At 47.8% G+C, this 17,183-nt stretch overlaps 1 protein-coding gene across 4 annotated transcripts in view; it reads right to left on the reverse strand.

The window, feature by feature from the left end:
- Positions 1-5,241: 5,241 nt before the first annotated feature.
- TIMELESS (timeless circadian regulator) overlaps positions 5,242-17,183 on the reverse strand; it is a 32,095-nt gene continuing 20,153 nt past the window's right edge. For all 4 annotated transcript variants that reach the window (XM_024257266.3, XM_002823399.6, XM_009247908.4 and 1 more), the window contains exons 11-29: positions 16,867-17,084; positions 16,530-16,633; positions 16,216-16,385; positions 12,975-13,112; positions 12,722-12,873; positions 11,757-11,854; positions 11,535-11,667; positions 11,225-11,426; positions 10,800-10,945; positions 10,059-10,144; positions 9,852-9,969; positions 9,680-9,762; positions 9,305-9,447; positions 8,917-9,088; positions 8,767-8,835; positions 8,523-8,641; positions 6,261-6,486; positions 6,034-6,135; positions 5,242-5,913 (exon numbers count right to left, since the gene is read on the reverse strand). In XM_024257266.3, the coding sequence (XP_024113034.2) occupies positions 5,843-5,913; positions 6,034-6,135; positions 6,261-6,486; positions 8,523-8,641; positions 8,767-8,835; positions 8,917-9,088; positions 9,305-9,447; positions 9,680-9,762; positions 9,852-9,969; positions 10,059-10,144; positions 10,800-10,945; positions 11,225-11,426; positions 11,535-11,667; positions 11,757-11,854; positions 12,722-12,873; positions 12,975-13,112; positions 16,216-16,385; positions 16,530-16,633; positions 16,867-17,084 (2,550 nt within the window). In that variant the 3' untranslated portion in view covers positions 5,242-5,842. The remainder of the gene's footprint in view (positions 5,914-6,033; positions 6,136-6,260; positions 6,487-8,522; positions 8,642-8,766; positions 8,836-8,916; positions 9,089-9,304; positions 9,448-9,679; positions 9,763-9,851; positions 9,970-10,058; positions 10,145-10,799; positions 10,946-11,224; positions 11,427-11,534; positions 11,668-11,756; positions 11,855-12,721; positions 12,874-12,974; positions 13,113-16,215; positions 16,386-16,529; positions 16,634-16,866; positions 17,085-17,183) is intronic.

Here is a 17,183-nt window from a genome sequence, read left to right on the forward strand (position 1 = left end):
GCATGAGCCACCACATCTGGCCAGCATGTTTTTTACATCTGGCCAGCATGTTTTTTAATCATTGTATTTTTCATCATTGTGTATCCTGTGGATATCAGGTGATGTTTATTTTGGATTTTGAACATCACATATACAGCTTGCCAAAAAATTAGAATTCATCCCTTCTATTCCTATCCAATTTTCCTATAGCACAAAACTCCCAGCCCCAGGCTCTAAGCTATGGCTCTTCAGCGAGACTCACCTCTAGCAAAGAGAACTATCTCTGACCCATTGGCCTTGTCTGACTAGTTCTATCTGAGCAGCACAGTACAAAGCTGTGCCCATTTATAGTAATGTCATGGGATTCTTGGGATGTCACTTTTCCAGCTGGAAACCTCTGTGGCCCAAGTGTTGCTCGGGCTCACTGTGCTTGTTCCACCCACTTGGCCTGGCAGGCTGTGCTCTGCTTGTGCTACTGGCCTGGATTCCATGCCTGCCACGGGTGAACCAGATGTGCAGCAGCAAGGGGTGTGTGAGCACAGGGTCTGGCCACACTGTGCACAGCCAGGCATGCTAGCTGCAGCAGGCAGGCAGCTCCAGGCACCGGCTCCATGTGAGGTTGTGGCTGGACCAGACATACTGCAAGCAGCTTCCACTGCAGGCACCAGGGAATGCAGTGGCACCTGGGAGCTTGGAAACACCAGGAACCGCAGAGCCCCAAAGAGGGTGTCATAGCCCTGGTTCTGGGAGCCCCTGGGTCTGGGCTCCTCAAAGAGCCACAGCTCTTCTCTTCTTCTAGTCGCCCACATAGTGGCAAGCAGTGGAGTGACAGGGCCGGGGGAAGGGGGGGGGCGGCGGGCGTGTTTCAGCCCTGTTTGTGTTACAGCTCTTTCAGTTCCACCATTCCGTGGGTCCTGAGTTCTTGTCCACATCCAGGAAGAATGAGGTACACAGACAACTGGAGGGTAGGGCAGAGAGGAGCTTCATTGAGAGACACAGCAGCCCTCAGGAGACTGGCAGTGAGTAGCTCCTTTCCACAGGCATGTCGATTCAATGTCTCTGTGAGTGGCTGAGTCCAAGGTTTTCATGGGCTTCAGAAGGGAGGAAGTGCATGCTGATTGGGCCATGGACGGCCCAGAATAAGCATCATGAGTTCTCATTCTGGGTGATGGACTCCACCCAGAAGTGACAGTCAGGCACCCAGGCTTCAGGCTGTCCCTGGCTTGAAGGTGGGACTTCACTGGACCCGCACCTTTCCACCCAGGAGCCTGCCTTCTGCCACCATCAATAATGTCATCCACGGGACCCAAGCTGTTCCTGCTGAGGGGCACTTGACTTGCAGGCCCCTGCCAAGTCACCCTTGGCTCCCCCTGAGCCTCTCTCTCCCTCCCATGCTTGTCAAAGTTTAGAGGGGGCCAAGGTGGCAGGGGGCTGGTGTGTCAGCACCGCTGGGACGGCGTGCACACATGGCCAGGTCACAACAGTGCTGGGCTTGGCCTCAACTTTGCTCTAAAAACAGAGTGGGAAGAGGCTAGGCAGTGAGAGCAGGCACTTCTGAGCCTGCGGGGGCAGTGAGGCTTCATAGACCCCTAAGAGCATAGGGATGCCTGGATCCACAGCTGTGGCTGTGCTGCTGTAGCTGCACCCAGGAGGGTGGGGACCCGCCAAGTGGAAAGGGGGCGGGGCTCCTGCCTGTTCCTGGCTCTCCCTGGTTCCCTGGAGCATGCAGCCCCCACCATACCTCCCCGGCTGCAGCTGGCGTCTTTGCAGTGACCACTCCAGATGGGCTGCCACTGCCAGGAGTAGGTTCCCACTCCTGGCAAAAACTGGAACATATTGTGCTCAGGATATTCCTGCCCCTGCTCACAGTACTCAGTGGGAAAGACACATCTGGCTTTTCCTGGGTCTGACTGAAGCCTATCTTAACACCTGCAGAACAGAGGCCATGGTATCACCTGGCATGCTCCTCCTTACACCACTGAAATTCCAGAATCCTTGGAGCTGGTGTGTATGGGACTATGTGGCTTTCACACATCCCACCCTGTATAGCCAAATCTTCAGGGCCTGGCATCAAGTTTAGTAGTCAGCCTGCTCCAGGGCTTTCCTTAGTGCCAGGCCTACTAGATCCTGGGTAGAGAGGACATATGGAAGAAACCAGGCAGGAACTTTGGAAGCCAGGTCTGGCAGAACCAGGGCTCTGCAAATACGAAGCAAGGGACATCAGAGCCTTAGTCTGGGTTCCATATGAAATGGCAGCCAGAGTGTGTGCAACATGTAGCAGTAAATGATCAGCTGAAGTGGGAGTTAGAAAACAGACCGTTTCACTCACCCATTACCTCCAGGCTTGTGTTCATTTTAGGTTAAAGCCCAATTACATAGGAAATGGTACCCCACTGATCTTATTTAACTTCTCCTATTCCCTGGTCACCAGGGCCTTCCTCTGCTTCACTTTCTACTTAAATATTTGAGAGCCCCAAATTACCAGAGGGTAGTCAGTGAGAGGTGGGCTTTCCCAGGTAGGTTGTTCCAGTCCCAGTTCTCTGTCTCATGAGAGGGGACAGTTGCTTGTCTCTAAGGTCAGTAAGGGGCACAATTTTGGCAAACATTTGCCTATTTGCCCTGTGGTGTTCTGCTCAGATCTCCCTTCAAGAGAACACAGAGTGAACATTCTATTTGGCCGACAGCCTTAGGCTTCCACTCTTTAGAATGTTCTGCAGTGATCACAGCAGCATCCCTCTCTACAGGCTGCTCTGAGACAATGACTGGTGGACAGTGTTAGAGCCCAGCCAAGTCGGCCAGATATGGGACTCCTCAGTCATGTAATCTTCACTCTGGGGCTCTGTATCAACTTGGCCAAGATTTTCTGAGTAGCACTGTAATTTTTCTCTTTCTCCCTTTCATACATGTATGACCATCATCGTGATCTATAGGTTCTCCCAATCTACACCTGAATTGATATGTACTGACTAATCAGAGCTTGTTTAGGTGTCAGAAATGCCGCAAAAGCAGTATCTACCTCTTGCTCCCACATTCCCAGCCTAATCCAAGAGACCCAGAAGAAGGAGAAATCAGATGGCTGTGATTCAAATATGTAAGAAATAGCTTTTTACTCCTCTTCTCATTTAAAAATTTCCAAAGGGTAAATAAACGGAAAAGGACAAAAACACTTCTTTTGCCTAATACATAGTAAATTTTCTTTTTTTTTTCTTTTTTTGAGACGCAGTCTTGCTCTGTCACCCAGGCTGGAGTGCAGTGGCACGATCTCAGCTCACTGCAACCTCTGCCTCTTGGGTTCACGCCATTCTCCTGCCTCAGCCTCCTGAGTAGCTGGGACTACAGGTGCCCACCACTGCGCCTGGCTAATTTTTTATATTTTTAGTAGAGATGGGGTTTCACTGTGTTAGCCAGGATGGTCTCGATCTCCTGACCTCGTCATCCTCCCGTCTCGGCCTCCCAAAGTGCTGGGATTACAGGCGTGAGCCACCATGCCTGGCCAATACATAGTAAATTTTCTATGCTGATAAATACTGCTAGAAGAAACTGGGGCTGGAAATTTCAAAGAGGATGGAAAGTCAGGGTCCAGTTCTGGGCATTTCTTAGAAAGGCAGCCATGGCCGGATGCGGTGACTCATGCCTGTAATCTCAGCACTTTGAGAGGCCGAGTTGGGAGGATCATTTGAGGTCAGGAGTTCCACACCAGCCTGGTCAACATGATGAACCCCAATCTTTACTAAAAATACAAAAATTAGCCAGGTGTGGTGGTGCATGCTTGTAATCCCAGCTACTCAGGAGGCTGAGGCAGGAGAATTGCTTGAACCCAGGAGCCAGAGGTTGCAATGAACTGATATTGTGCCACTGCACTCCAGCCTGGGCGACAGAGTGAGATTCCATCACAAAAGAGAAAAAAAAAAGAAAAAAAAAAAAAAGGCAGCCGCTAGGCCAAGCACGGTGGCTCACGCTTGTAATCCCAGCACTTTGGGAGGCCAAGGCAGGTGGATCACCTTTGGTCAGGAGTTCAAGACCAGCCTGGCCAACATGGTGAAATCCTGTCTCTACTAAAAATACAAAAAATTTGCTGGGCGTGGTGGCTCGTACCTGTAATTCCAGCTACTTGGGAGGCTGAGGCAAGGGAATCACTTGAACTTGGCAGGCAGAGGCTGCAGTGAGCCGAGATCATGCTGCCACACTCCAGCCTGGGCAACAGAGCGAGACTTCGTCTCAAAAAAAAAAAAAAAAAAAAAGGCAGACACTGGGGACAGCAGGACACAGCAAAGGAGCAGCACAGCCCGGATCATGGTGGGACAACAGAGCAGCCCTGCTGGAAGGAAGCAGTGCTCAGGTTGCAAAGTGGAGAAAGGCTCAGGATAAAGAGACACCAAGACTGGCCAGAGCTAGAAAGTGTCTAGCCCTTGGAAACTTCAATTACCATGGAAATAGCTTCACTCCCACCTTTAGAGGCTATGGGAGATCCTCATCTTTTCAGGAAAAAATAAAAATAAAAAGTCAAAGCAACAGGACAATCCAAATCCATCCTTTACTTAGAAGTCTTCCTGAGCTGAATGGCTATTTTCTCAATCTCACCTTTGCCCTACCTCAGCTGGAAGTACAGGGAGCAAGAAAGCTGACGTTTCCAAGAATGGGTAAGAACATAATATTTGCAGTATTTATCCATCCTTTTCATGCCTAGATTTTGTGCTTTTCTATGCCCCATGCCAACAAGCTGGCTTCTCTTCCTTTGTGGCTCCCCCTCCTTCGTGCTGCACACTCTTGTCACCCTAAGAACTTACCCTAGACAAAAGGATCTAGAGGCAAAAATGCTTCTCTGTGTCTTCTGTAGGGAAAGTGGAAGAAAAGGGAAGGTTGTTGTTCTTTTTTTTTTTTTGAGACAGAGTCTCGCTCTTGTCGCCCAAGCACATGCACTGGCGTGACCTTGGCTCACTGCAACCTCTGCCTCCTGGGTTCAGGCAATTCTCCTGCCTCAGCCACCCGAGTAGCTGGGATTACAGGCGCGTGCCACCATGGCCGGCTAATTTTTGTATTTTTAGTGGAGACGGGGTTTCGCCATATTGTCCAGGCTAGTCTCAAACTCCTGAGCTCAGGTGATCCACCCGCCTCAGCCTCCCAAAGTGCTAGGACAACAGGTTTGAGCCACTGTGCCAGTTTGTTGGTCTCTTTTTACCCTAAAATTTTTAAGTTCTTCTTTCAAGAGCACAGCAGGGGAAGGGCTGGGGAACTTAGACATATCAACAAGTCAGACTGAGATCAGAACTTCTAATCTTACATGTTTAATACCAAAAACAAAGCAAACACGTTCATCATCTAGAGTACTATATTCCAACCCTATCTCAAATGCAGGAATGGGGCTCTATCTGGTATCTAGAGGATGATCATAGGAAAGAAAATGAGGACAGAGGCATCTGGTATCTTCTAAAAGTGGTACAAAACTCCCACCTGTCATGTCATAAAGCTCCCCATCTGGTGCTGCGACCCACCTCCAAGAGAAAGCCAAAAGCCAAAAGGAACAGACCAATAAGAGGGGTGCAGGGTGCTTTCTCTATTTCACTCACTCCTCTTATTTGCTAAGGAGCTCCAATAACCAAAAGAAATGGTTCCTAGAAGAAGAGGAATAAATCTCCAGAGAGCTGCTGGGGCACACTGATAAAAACTGGGAGAAACAAAGACTGACAGCAGAGAAGTCCAATACTGCTGCTGAAGTTTCTCAGCCTAAATCCGTGGAAGAGCCCGGGATTCTACTGCTCTGTCCAGTAAGAGGAGTTTCTGGGTCCTGTATGACCCTTCCAACTCTGACTTAAATGCACCATCTAAAAACGTGTCTATCTCTACCCCTAGGCTTCTTAGCTCTTCAGTCATCCTCATCATCCTCAATCTGATATCGTTTCTTCTTTTGGATTCCTGGAGCTCCCAACTCTGGTGCTGTGGGAACGATGGGGGTGAGAGAGAGAGTGAATATCTAAATATGTTAAGGGGTAAGGACGTGGTAGAGTTTGTCTTCAGGATTAGAGAAGAAAAAGAAGGTCCCATCAAATTCCCTACCTCTGTTCCTGCCCTCATCTTCTTCCTGTTCCTCGTCACTGTCCAGCAATTGTCGTTTCTTGGGTGCTGCCTTCAGCTGCCCTTTACCAACAGCGTCTTCCTCTGCAATGACCATAAATGACACAAAATTAGGAACTTGGTCCTCATATTCTCAAAATACCTTTCCTGCCCTCTAGACCAACATGGCTGACACGTTAATATTCAGAAGATGGCTGTCGCACTATTACCCTCTGGGGATGCCAGGCCCGCTTTCTTCTTGTGGGCTAGCAAGAGGGCCCTCAGGGCTTGTGCTTGGTGCTCTTTACAGTGCTCCTCATCAGAGCCTTGCTCTCCAGGGACTTCAGGCTGTAGCTCTGGCTGCAGCTTCTGTTCCTCCTCTGGTTGACTCAAAGAAGCTGCTACCCTCCGGAGCTGGGTAGGACTCAGCTTAGCTGGAATTCGCCAGAAGGTTTCCTACAGGGGCCAAGAAGTTGAAAAGGGAGAGGACCAGCCTCTTGTTTCCCAGAGTTTGATATTCATTGAATATATATGACCCAACATTGGTGAAGATCCACAAGGGTTGTGAACTCTACTTATTATAATACTTACTTATCTAATATATACCCAATGCCTAGCACAGTGCCTGCTACATGGTCCACTGTAGTCTCGATCTCTTGGGATCAAGCTATCCTCCTGCCTCAGCCTCTCAAGTAGCCAGGACCACAGGGGTGCATGCTACCATGATGTCCAACTACTTAATAATTTTTTGTAGAGACAGGGTCTTGCTGTGTTGCCCAGGGCAGTCTCAAACGATCCTCCCACCTCAGCCTCCCAAAGTGCTGGGATTACAGGCATGAGCCACTGCACCTGGCTAGAGTTGTCAATTGAATAAATAAATAAATAAATCCTGGGGATGTAAAGGTGAATCAGGTATGATCCTTGCTATCAAATAACCCACAATCCAATGGGAAAAAGAACAAATGTACCGTAATATCACAGGATTTTTTTTTTTCTTGAGGCAGAGTCTCACTCTGTTGCCCAGGCTAGAGTGCCATGGCAAAGCAATAAAGGCTCACTGCAACCTCACCCTCCTGGGTTCAAGCAATTCTCCTGCCTCAGCCTCCCAAGTAGCTGGGACTACAGGTGCCTACCACCACACCAGGCTAATTTTTGTATTTTTATTAGAGACAGGGTTTTGCCATGTTGGCCAGGCTGGTCTTGAACTCCTGACCTCAGGTGATCCGCCTGCCTCGGCCTCCCAAAGTGCTGGGGTTACAGGCGTGAGCCACCATACCCGGCAGATTCCACAGGATTAAGGCTGCATCAGGGGAATGAACAAATCACAGCTGCAAAAGTGATTATTTTTACTTCAGGGGTTGAAAGAATGACAAGGACTGCTTCTCTGACAAGGTGACAATTGAGCAGACTCTTGAAGACTGGGTAGAGGTCCATCAGTAAGACAGATGGAGTGTGTGTGTGTCACCTTGTGTGCATGGTTGCAGCCTTCCAATAGAGGGACTGGCATGATTAACCATTTGGAGGCACGAAAAAGCCTGCCAGGGTGACTATGATGTAAAGTTGGTGTGTGAGTGGTGTGGCTGTGAGGCTGCAAAGGTTGGCCAAGGATGGGGATGCCATTTGGAGTTTGTGGATTCTGTCCTGCAAGCAGTAAGGAACCATCAATGGCTCTGGACAGGGGACTTGACCCTCCATATCCACAAGTTCTGAATCTGTGGATTCAAATCACTGTAGATCGACAATATTAAAAAAAAATTAACAATAAAAAATAACAATACAACATTAAACAATAATACACAGCCTGGGCAACATGGCATAACCCCATCTCTACAAAAAATACAAAAAATTAGCTGGGAGTGGTAACATAGGCCTGTAGTCCCAGCTACTCAGGAGGCTGAGGTGGGAGGATCACCTGAGCCTGGGAGGTTGAAGCGACAGTGAGCTGAGACTGAGCCACTGCACTCCAGCCTGGGCGATGGAGTGAGACTCTGTCTCAAAAAATATATATATATATACATATATATATATTTAAAATACAATATAACAATTATTTACCTAACATTTACATTGTATAGGTATTATATGTAATCTAGAAATGACTTAAAGTATACAGGAGGATGTACCTAGGTTATTTACAAATACTACAAAAAGGGACTTCAGCATCTGTAGATTTTGGTATCTGTGGGCAGGGGGTCCTGGAACCAATCCCCTCTCAGATACTAAGGGACAACTGTAATCAAAACTATATTTTAAGATAAATCTGGGGGCAGTCTGGAAGATGGATCTAGGGAAAGGGGAGATTATAGAGAGGAAAAGAAGACTAGCAGAATGGCTGCTGCAGGAATCTTGGTCAGAGATGACAAGACAATGAGGAGGACCGAGATGACGATGAGGATGATAAGGAGGACCACCGTGACAGTGAGGAGGAGGAGGAGATGTATTTGGAAATAGGACTAACACGCCTTGGTTGACACTGTAACTGGCATATTTACCTGCCCAGAGGCGGGGGGACGAACCCCTAGCTTGCGCAACAGCTGCTGAAACTGTTCGTTTTCCATGGCTTCCTCATTTTCCTCTGTGAGTGGCACCAATGGAACGGCCTGGAAGCAGCCTAAGACAGGGTCAATAGTCATATGGTGAAGATATAAGGGAAGAACTGGTCCTCCATCCCATGACCAGGTAGGTCTCCAATAGCCTCCAGGGCTCTCCTCCTAAAAGTGCCATCTGTCCACTCACCATCCTCTTCCCGATCATCAGCTGCTCGGATCAGACAGTTCTGGAGCCATAGGAGTGGGGTAGAAAAGCCTAAGGAAATGAGGGAAACTTACATTTGACGCTACTCCCAAGCCCTCCACCTGAGACATCTCTCCCAGCCAAAGTCCTCACCTTCCTGATGCAGGCTTTGACCAAGGTTTGCAGTTGAAAGGACTAAGCTACCCTGGACTTGTTCTGCTTCTGAGTCCCCTTCTTCTTCCTCTTCGCTGTCTTCCTCAGGCAGGTTTTCCTCTTCTTCCAGATCTTCCTGGCAAAAATCTTTCAGGCACTCCGCTCCATTTGGCTAAAATTCATCGGGGGTTGGGGGAATGAAAATGAAGGCAACACAAGGAACTTAGTAGAGTCTCCTCATTCCTGACCGCTGCACCCCGCCACGCCTGCTCTCTCGGAAGGACCTGGTCAGAACAGCCTCAGGCAGGAAAAATCCGGGTGGACTGCTCCTAAGGAGCACTTCAAGGGGAGTGGGCCCATGCCAGCAGAGCTAGGGTCAGATTGTTACCAAGATGGAGGATGCCAACTTTTTCCGCCGTTTCTTGTACAGCTCCCGCCGCTCAGCCACCAGTCCCAGAGCCAAGAGTTTATCCACTATTCGGGCCCGTGAGCGTTTGGCTGTGATATTCTTCATGATATGACCCAGGACATCTATAAAAAGCAAGCATGTGAATACCCAAGGGCAACAGGGAAGAGATGAGTAAAACAAATCAGAGGTCTCTGGAAAGAGGGTACCTCAATTCATCCAAAAATGACACTTACAAATATAGTAAGTGAACAGAAGGGATGGGAGAATCTTTGCTTGGGAATAAAAGGCAGCCCCCAAATACATGGATAGCTTGGCTTTCATCTCAAAGGTCCCCTGAGTTTCCACCTCACTCACCATCTGAGTCCTGGAATTCCTCAAAAAGCCGCTGCAGCTCCAACTCCTGATCCCCCGTCCACAGTACAATATGGGTTCCTTTCCTGATTAGGAAGGTGTCAGTGGTAGAGGAAGCCCAGGAAGTGATCACGAGTCCCCATCCCAATAGCCTCCAGAGCATGTGCCTCTCTACCTTTGGAAGTCCTTGACACTGTCAGCCAGCCCCATCTGTACCAGATGGTGGATGATCTGCTTGCGTGTTCGAGGAACAGTATTCAGGTGGGCCAAGATGGCTTCCACCACATCCTGCCCTGGCGTGGGGAAGGACTAAGGCAGTAAAGAAGGTCCCACAGCTCAGGCTGCCCTCCTCACAAACTCTCCAGATCCCAAAGCCTCTCACCTTCCACGTCCTTATGGGCGAGGTACAGCTCCCGAAGATGAGCCTCTTCTTCGGGGCTCCATGTAGGTGTTCTGCGACTGGAAGACCTGAATGGTGAAAGGAGAAAGGGAGCATATAGCTTCTTGGCCCAAAAAGAGGAGACCAAAGGCCTTCTCTGATCAGTTCTGAAAAGAACAGGAAGGACGAGGCAGGTAACTGAAAGAGGCCGGCCAGCAGAAGCCTACAGTGTGCCTCCTTCCCCTCACTTTCCTTCCACGTAAGAACCTAAAAGTCAAACTAAGAGATTTTCCAGGTTGGGCCAATGGAACCCTGACCATTCTGACTCTAGGGACTGAGAATATTATGGGAAAAAGAGACTAAGTGTGAAAGGAGAGGGGCTGAGATACTAAGGGAAAGAGGACAAACATTTCTACAAATCCTCATGGTTTCCCAGCACATTTTGGGACAGGTCGCACACGGACTCTCTCTGGGCAACCACCCAGCTCCCAACAGTGACCACCTCTGTGGAGGCTGGTGATGGAGAAGGAAACTAGATACACAGTAGACTTAGGCTCCAGTCCCTGCTCCTCTCTTGGATAACCTTAGGTAAAGCATTTCACCTCCTGAGCCTGTTTTCTCACCCATGATAGGGAAAGAAACAGTAGGCTAAATGACATGCAAGCTCTTAACAGCTTTGACATTCTGTGACTCTGCATCAAACTTCCCCTACCCCCACCCATCCTTTGCCAACTTCAAGCTCACCTGTCATCCAGGGAGCCATAGCCCTCAGTCATCTCTCGAACCACAGCTGTGTTCTTCCAGAACAACAGCTCCACAAAGGCTTTTTGGTTGACTGCAGCCAGTGCAAAGAATTTGCCCAGGATGTATTTGGCAAAAGTCACTAGCTCCTGTAGGAGAAGGAGGTTACTATGAGGCCTCTGGTCCAATGCAGACCCGAACCTGGCCCTCTAGGTATTTTCTCCATAGCTGTTCCCAGCTGCCCCCTCCTCACTCACTCTCTTCTGTCCTTCTCCATGCAGCTCCCTCAACCTGCCTGTCTACTCTCTCTTTGTTTTCCCATCTCCCAGCCCTTGACACCTCTCAGCACCTTCTATCTCCTGAAGATTATTTATTTACCTGAGGGTTCCCATACCCTTCTAGAACCCCATTCCTTGTTATCCCCTCACTTTGTAGGCTCCAGCAGCAGGGTCACTAAGCAGACGATTGAAGAGGCAGAAGACTGACAGCTGAAAGAGTAGGGCTTCCATTTTGAGGTCATGGGCCAGCCGGTGCAGCATCTTCACAATGCAATGGTTAGTGTGAGTACTATTCTGCTGGTAGCTCCGTAGTAGCAGCACATAGGCTCGAACGACAGTTGAACATGCAAAGCTGCACCAAAACAAGGAGGGAGAGGATGTCAGCATGAGGAAGACATAGCTCATCCTCACAGCCGCACAATCGCCACTCTAGGACCAACTCAGGTCTCTCAGCCCGCACCGTTTCAGGTAGTCCAGAAAATTAAATTCTTTCTCCGACACCTGGACCACTTGCAACTCCTCCTCTTCCTCCTCCTCCTCCTCCTCCTCCTCTTCTTCTTCCTCTGCCCCACGTTCCTCTGGGCCCTGCTGCCCTATAGACAGAGGGAGGATTACTGAGTCTCTTTTATCTTGGTGCTAGAAAAGAGCTGGAAGGAGACAGATGTGAAGGGTGGAGACTCACGGGGAAGTGGAGCAGAGAGGATTTGTTTCAGCAACTGGATCTCTTCCTCTGGAGAAATGTCTTGAGAGCCAAATACGTCTCCTTCAGGCCACACCTCCCTGGAGCACAGATAGAAAAAAGGCTCTACCCAGGGGAAATCTGGCTTTAAATTTATAATTCGAAGTAGAAGAAGGAATTTAGACTTATTTCTTTTGTTGGCCAGAAACAGAATGCAAACTGTTACCTCAAATGAAACAAAGACTCCAGGGGAAATTTTCCTCATAAGGCACAATTCAATAAAAATCAGGTAAGAACAAAATGCAAATAATCTAGATGTTTGACACCTGGTTGAACAAATGTACATATTCACACAATGGTGTTTTAAAGCCATTAACAATTACAGAAATATATCTGATGAGAAATAATGCTCATAATATACTGAGAAGTGAAAAATTACTATAAATCAGCATGTACAGTATTTCATTTTTGTAAAACAAGATATATATGATATTTTTTACATGTAACAGAGCAAAAAAACCTCTGGATGGTTACTCATCAAAATGTTAATGATGCATATCTTTGGCTACTAGAATTAAAGTAAGTCCGCCCTTAATGTCTTTAATAGGTTCTTGGATACTGCCACTTTAAGTGAAACAATGTTTAACAAAACCAGTTTTTTTTCTCTTAATGTTATAAGAAACATGCTGTAGGTCATTTCACTCAAAGCTGCAATTACCAAGGACTTATTGATGATGTCAAGTGAGGATTTGCTTTCTTTATTTTTTTCTCAATTAACTATGCTTTTTTAATGTTTTTCAGAAACAAAAAAACCCCACAAACCAATCAAAATGCCCCAGGAGTCAGTTGGTATACAGTCCCAGAGCCTTGATGAGATGACTCTCTTTCGAAGACTGAGAACCCTGTACCGCAGTGATGGCCTCCTCCTTCCCCCAAAGCCCAAGAGGATAAGCAGGCAGGGTTCTTACCGAGCGGACCTCAGGAGAGTCACGGCCTGTGGGGCCTGGCCAGCCAGGAGACAGTCTTGGATCCGTACCATAGCTTCTGCCCGCTGCTCCTCCACTGGCACCTCTGAGGCCGCATCAAAGGGAACCACGGAGTCCACGCTGAGCTCAGAATTCTAGAGATGGATAAAGTTATGGGAGTGAAGAGAGTGGAAAACCCAGACTGTATACCCTGAGCACTATTCTCAAAAAAGACAGGGTTTCTGTAACCACCTACCTGGGCACAGCACTGTAGCTGCTCAGCCAGGGCTGGCCACACAGCCTCTACTTCTTCTGGGCTAGATGGGACATTACCAGAAACAATGGCCTGGTCTAGGACCTTCTTCTTCTTCTTCCTTCTCTTCTTTCGTTTGTTCTGTGGGGAAAGAATTGTATTAGGATGTCAAGAGAGCTAAAGAGGCCTTTTCTCCATCAGTGTCTTTTCTATTACAAAACTAATTAACCGGACATTCACAGAGTGCCCATTATGTGCTATCCATTGGTAATAGAAAGCAATAGTGAACAGCATATTTCCTTCCCTTTGAGGAGCTTACTCTAGTGGTGGAGACAGGAAGTAGAAAGGTAATTACACTAGAGTGTGGATAAGAGCTATAATGTGAGTGAGCATAAGATGCCATGGCAAAACTCCTGACCCATTTCCTGAGTTCAGAGGTTTGCCAAAAGCAGTGCTATCTCAAGAGGTCTATAGAATAAGCAGACACTATGAGGATCAAATAAGACACATGGAAAAGCTTCATAAAATGCAAAGCACTATGTAAATAAAGTCTCTAATTTTTTCTCCTGAAAAGTAGGACAGCCAGGCGCAGTGGCTCACACCTGTAGTCCCAACACTTTGGGAAGCCTAGGCAGGTTGATTGCTTGAGGTCAGGAGTTCAAGACCAGCCTTGGCAACATAGCGAGACCCTGTGTCAATAAAAAATACAAAAATTAGCCAGGCGTGGTGGTGTGTACCTGTAGTCCCAGCTACTTGGGAGGCTGAGGCAGAAGAATCGCTTGGGCACGGGAAGGAGAGGTTGCAGTGAGCTGAGATTGAGCCACTGCACTCCAGCTTAAGTAACAGAGCGAGACCGTGCTTAAAAAAATAAATAAGTAAATAAGAAAAAAAGAAAAAAAAAGAAAATCAGGAGAGTGAGTCAATACCCAAATCCTGCTTCTCCCAAGTCAGGGCTGTGAACCAGTCTTTGGTGTGGGTACTCAAAAGTCAAATGGGATGAACTGAGAGGCCCCTGAAGGTCATGCTCCATTAAAGAACTTACAATCAAACACACCAAATCTTAGGAGCATGGAGTCCAGCAGATCTGGATTTGAGTATTGAATTAGTATTACTAACAAGACTTTGGACAAGTTGCTTAACCACTTTGGGCACATGTGCTACTGTGAGGATTACATGAAAACATCAGCACAGTGTCTGACACATAGTAAATGCTCAATAAATGATAGTACCTAGTATTACAGATAATACCACAGAGCCCTGAGTGCAAAAATACCCTTTAGCAAAGTCTCATTGGTACTACTGCATCTTTCAAGTCCAGTTATGACAGAATTTTAAGCTGTAGCAACTAGAGTTATAGGAAGGTTCTGGTACAAATTCTTTTTTTTTTTTTTTAAGACAGAGTTTCACTCTTGTTGCCTAGGCTGGAGTGCAATGGCGTGATCTTGGCTCACTGCAACCTCTGCCTCCTGGGTTCAAGCGATTCTCCTGCCTCAGACTCCCAAGTAGCTGGGATTACAGGTGTGTGCCACCACGCCAGGCTAATTTCGTGTTTTTTTTTTTTTTTTTTTTTGAGACGGAGTCTTGCTCTGTTGCCCAGGCTGGAGTGCCATGGCATGATCTTGGCTCACTGCAACCTCCGCCTCCTGGGTTCAAGTGATTCTCCCACTTCAGCCTCCCAAGAAGCTGGGATTACAGGTGCACACGACCATGCCTGGCTAATTTTTGTATTTTTAGTAGAGACAGATTTCACCATGTTGGTCAGGCTGGTCTCGAACTCCTGACCTCAAGTGATCTGCCCGCCTCAGCCTCCCAAAGTGCCGGGATTACAGACATAAGCCACCATGCCTGGCCCAAAATCTGTTTATACAAAGCAAAGTCTCTGTGTTTCCAGCATACAAATTCCTTGGAGTTTTCATTTTGTCCCGGGGTTTTTTTTTATTTTAATGTGAACCAATAATTTTATTTTTCAGAGATAGGGTCTTGCTCTCGCCCAGACTGGAGTGCAATGTCTCAATCACAGTTCACTGCACCCTCAAACTCCTAAGCTCTAGTGATCCTTGTGCCTCAGCCTCCTGAGCAGCTGGGACTACAGGTATGTGCCACCATGCTGGTGAATTGTTTTTGTTTTTGTTTTGTTTTGTTTTTTTTTGAGACAGAGTCTTGCTCTATGGCCCAGACTGGAGTGCAGTGGCATGATCTTGGCCTACTGCAACCTCTGCCTCCTGGGTTCAAGCAATTCTCGTGCCTCAGCTTCCCAAATAGCTGGGACTACAGGTGCGTGCCATCACACCCAGCTAATTTTTGTATTTTTAGTAGAGAAGGAGCTTCGTCATGTTGCCCAGGCTGGTCTCAAACTCCTGGCCTCAAATGATCCACCCACTGTGGCCTCCCAAAGTGCTGGGATTACAGGCATGAGCCACTGTGCCCAGCCTGTCCTAGGCTTTTCACTGATTCCACTTTGGGTTCATGGACAACTGTTACAATCCCAACTTTATGGATTTGGAGACCCACCCGACCAGCTTGAGCTTATTCCAATAATAACCAATACAGGACTAGATTCCAGACTTTCTAAAGTTCAATTTAAGGCTCTTTTTGTGTTGCTGTTGAGACAGAGTCTCACTGTGTCACCCAGGCTGGAGTGCAGTGGCATGATCTTGGCTCACTGCAATCTCCACCTCCTGGATTCAAGCGATTCTGTCTCAGCCTTCTGAGTAGCTGGGATTACAGGTGTGCATCACCACACCTGGCTAATTTTTGTATTTTTAGTAGAGATGGGGTTTCACCATGTTGGCCAGGCTGGTCTTGAACCCCTGACCTCAAGTAATCTGCCCACCTCGGCCTCTTCAAGCGCGGGGATTACAGGTGTGCGCTACCATGCCTGGCCACAATTTAAGGCTCTTTCCACCTCAACACAATGCTTTCAAGGTATAACCAGAAAATGCTACAGCATAATTATTAAACTCTAAAATTATGAATCCCCAGGGTTTTTGTACTTGGCACGTGGTAGGTGTTCAATAAATGTTTCCTGACTGAACTAAAATATTTATGGCAGATCAGAGATTATTCTAATGGGAGAAGGAAACTGTAGTAGACTCACACTGGCCAACACCCACAAACCTCTTGCTGTCGTAGTCCAGAGCAGGTTTAACAGATGAACTTAAGCTGTACAAACTGTGAGAAGAAAGAGCCCCCCTTCCTTAACTCTCCCTCACAGCTCTTTCTACATTGTGGGGCTGTCCAGTACCTGCACCACCAGGTTCCCACGGCTCCGACAGAATCGCTCCAACATTTTGAGGAAGAGGTGGGTGGTCTCCACCAGGTCACGAAGGAAAGAGCGGGGCTGGCATCTCTCATCAAACTTTCGAAAAAGTGCCAGGAATAGTTCTCGGTACTCCATCACATAGAAAATATTGTCTAGGAATGGGGAAGAGAAAGGGATGGAAGGGCTATTCTGGAAAGCTTGGAAAAGGACAGATGGATGAAGCTGGGACTGGGAAGAATGAGGTTCTCATCACAAGACAGGACAGGCTGGGATCGGGGACCAGGCCAGGGCCTCACTCTTGATGATGCGGCTGCTCTCCCTCACAGCCTCATCTGGAGATATGTCCATCTCATTCACTGTTGCCAGCAGCTCCTGATAGGCCTTCAGAGCCAAATGCATCCTGAGAGTTGAGGGGAAAAGGTGAAATGGAGGACAACTTAGGGCAATGGCCCATGGAAACAGCAACCTCCCACAGCCAAAAAAAAAAAAAATGTGCCACCCAAACCAAATTTCCCAGCCAGTCCTTGCTCCCCAGACTGACCACCTGAACCCTGAATCAGGAAAAAAGAACCAGCCAGAATTCAAGCATTCAGATCCCTAGCTCACTCTATCTCCAGTAACCATCCCACTCACCGGCGTGCCCAGGAGGCAGCTTCCTTGCGGTCAGTCAGCATCATCTCATAGTAGTTGGTGAGGTTCTGCTCAATGAAGTGGAAGGTACGGACACTGAGGGTCTCAGAAACCAGGCCTGGCCGGAAGGAGGCAGCTCGGTTGAAGGCCATGAAGAAAGCCAAGGCCCACATATAATAGGTCTCATCATGCTGCTGAGCTTTCTCCCGAAGCAGGTGATCCTAACATTTAAAAAAGAAAAAAAAAGATCACCATGACTTCAGGGCTTCCAACTTCTTCCTTCCTGTCCTATGATGATGGAATGGATGCTGGACACCACT

Source organism: Pongo abelii, chromosome 10 (genome assembly GCF_028885655.2).
Source record: "Pongo abelii isolate AG06213 chromosome 10, NHGRI_mPonAbe1-v2.0_pri, whole genome shotgun sequence".
NCBI classification, from domain to species: domain Eukaryota; kingdom Metazoa; phylum Chordata; class Mammalia; order Primates; family Hominidae; genus Pongo; species Pongo abelii.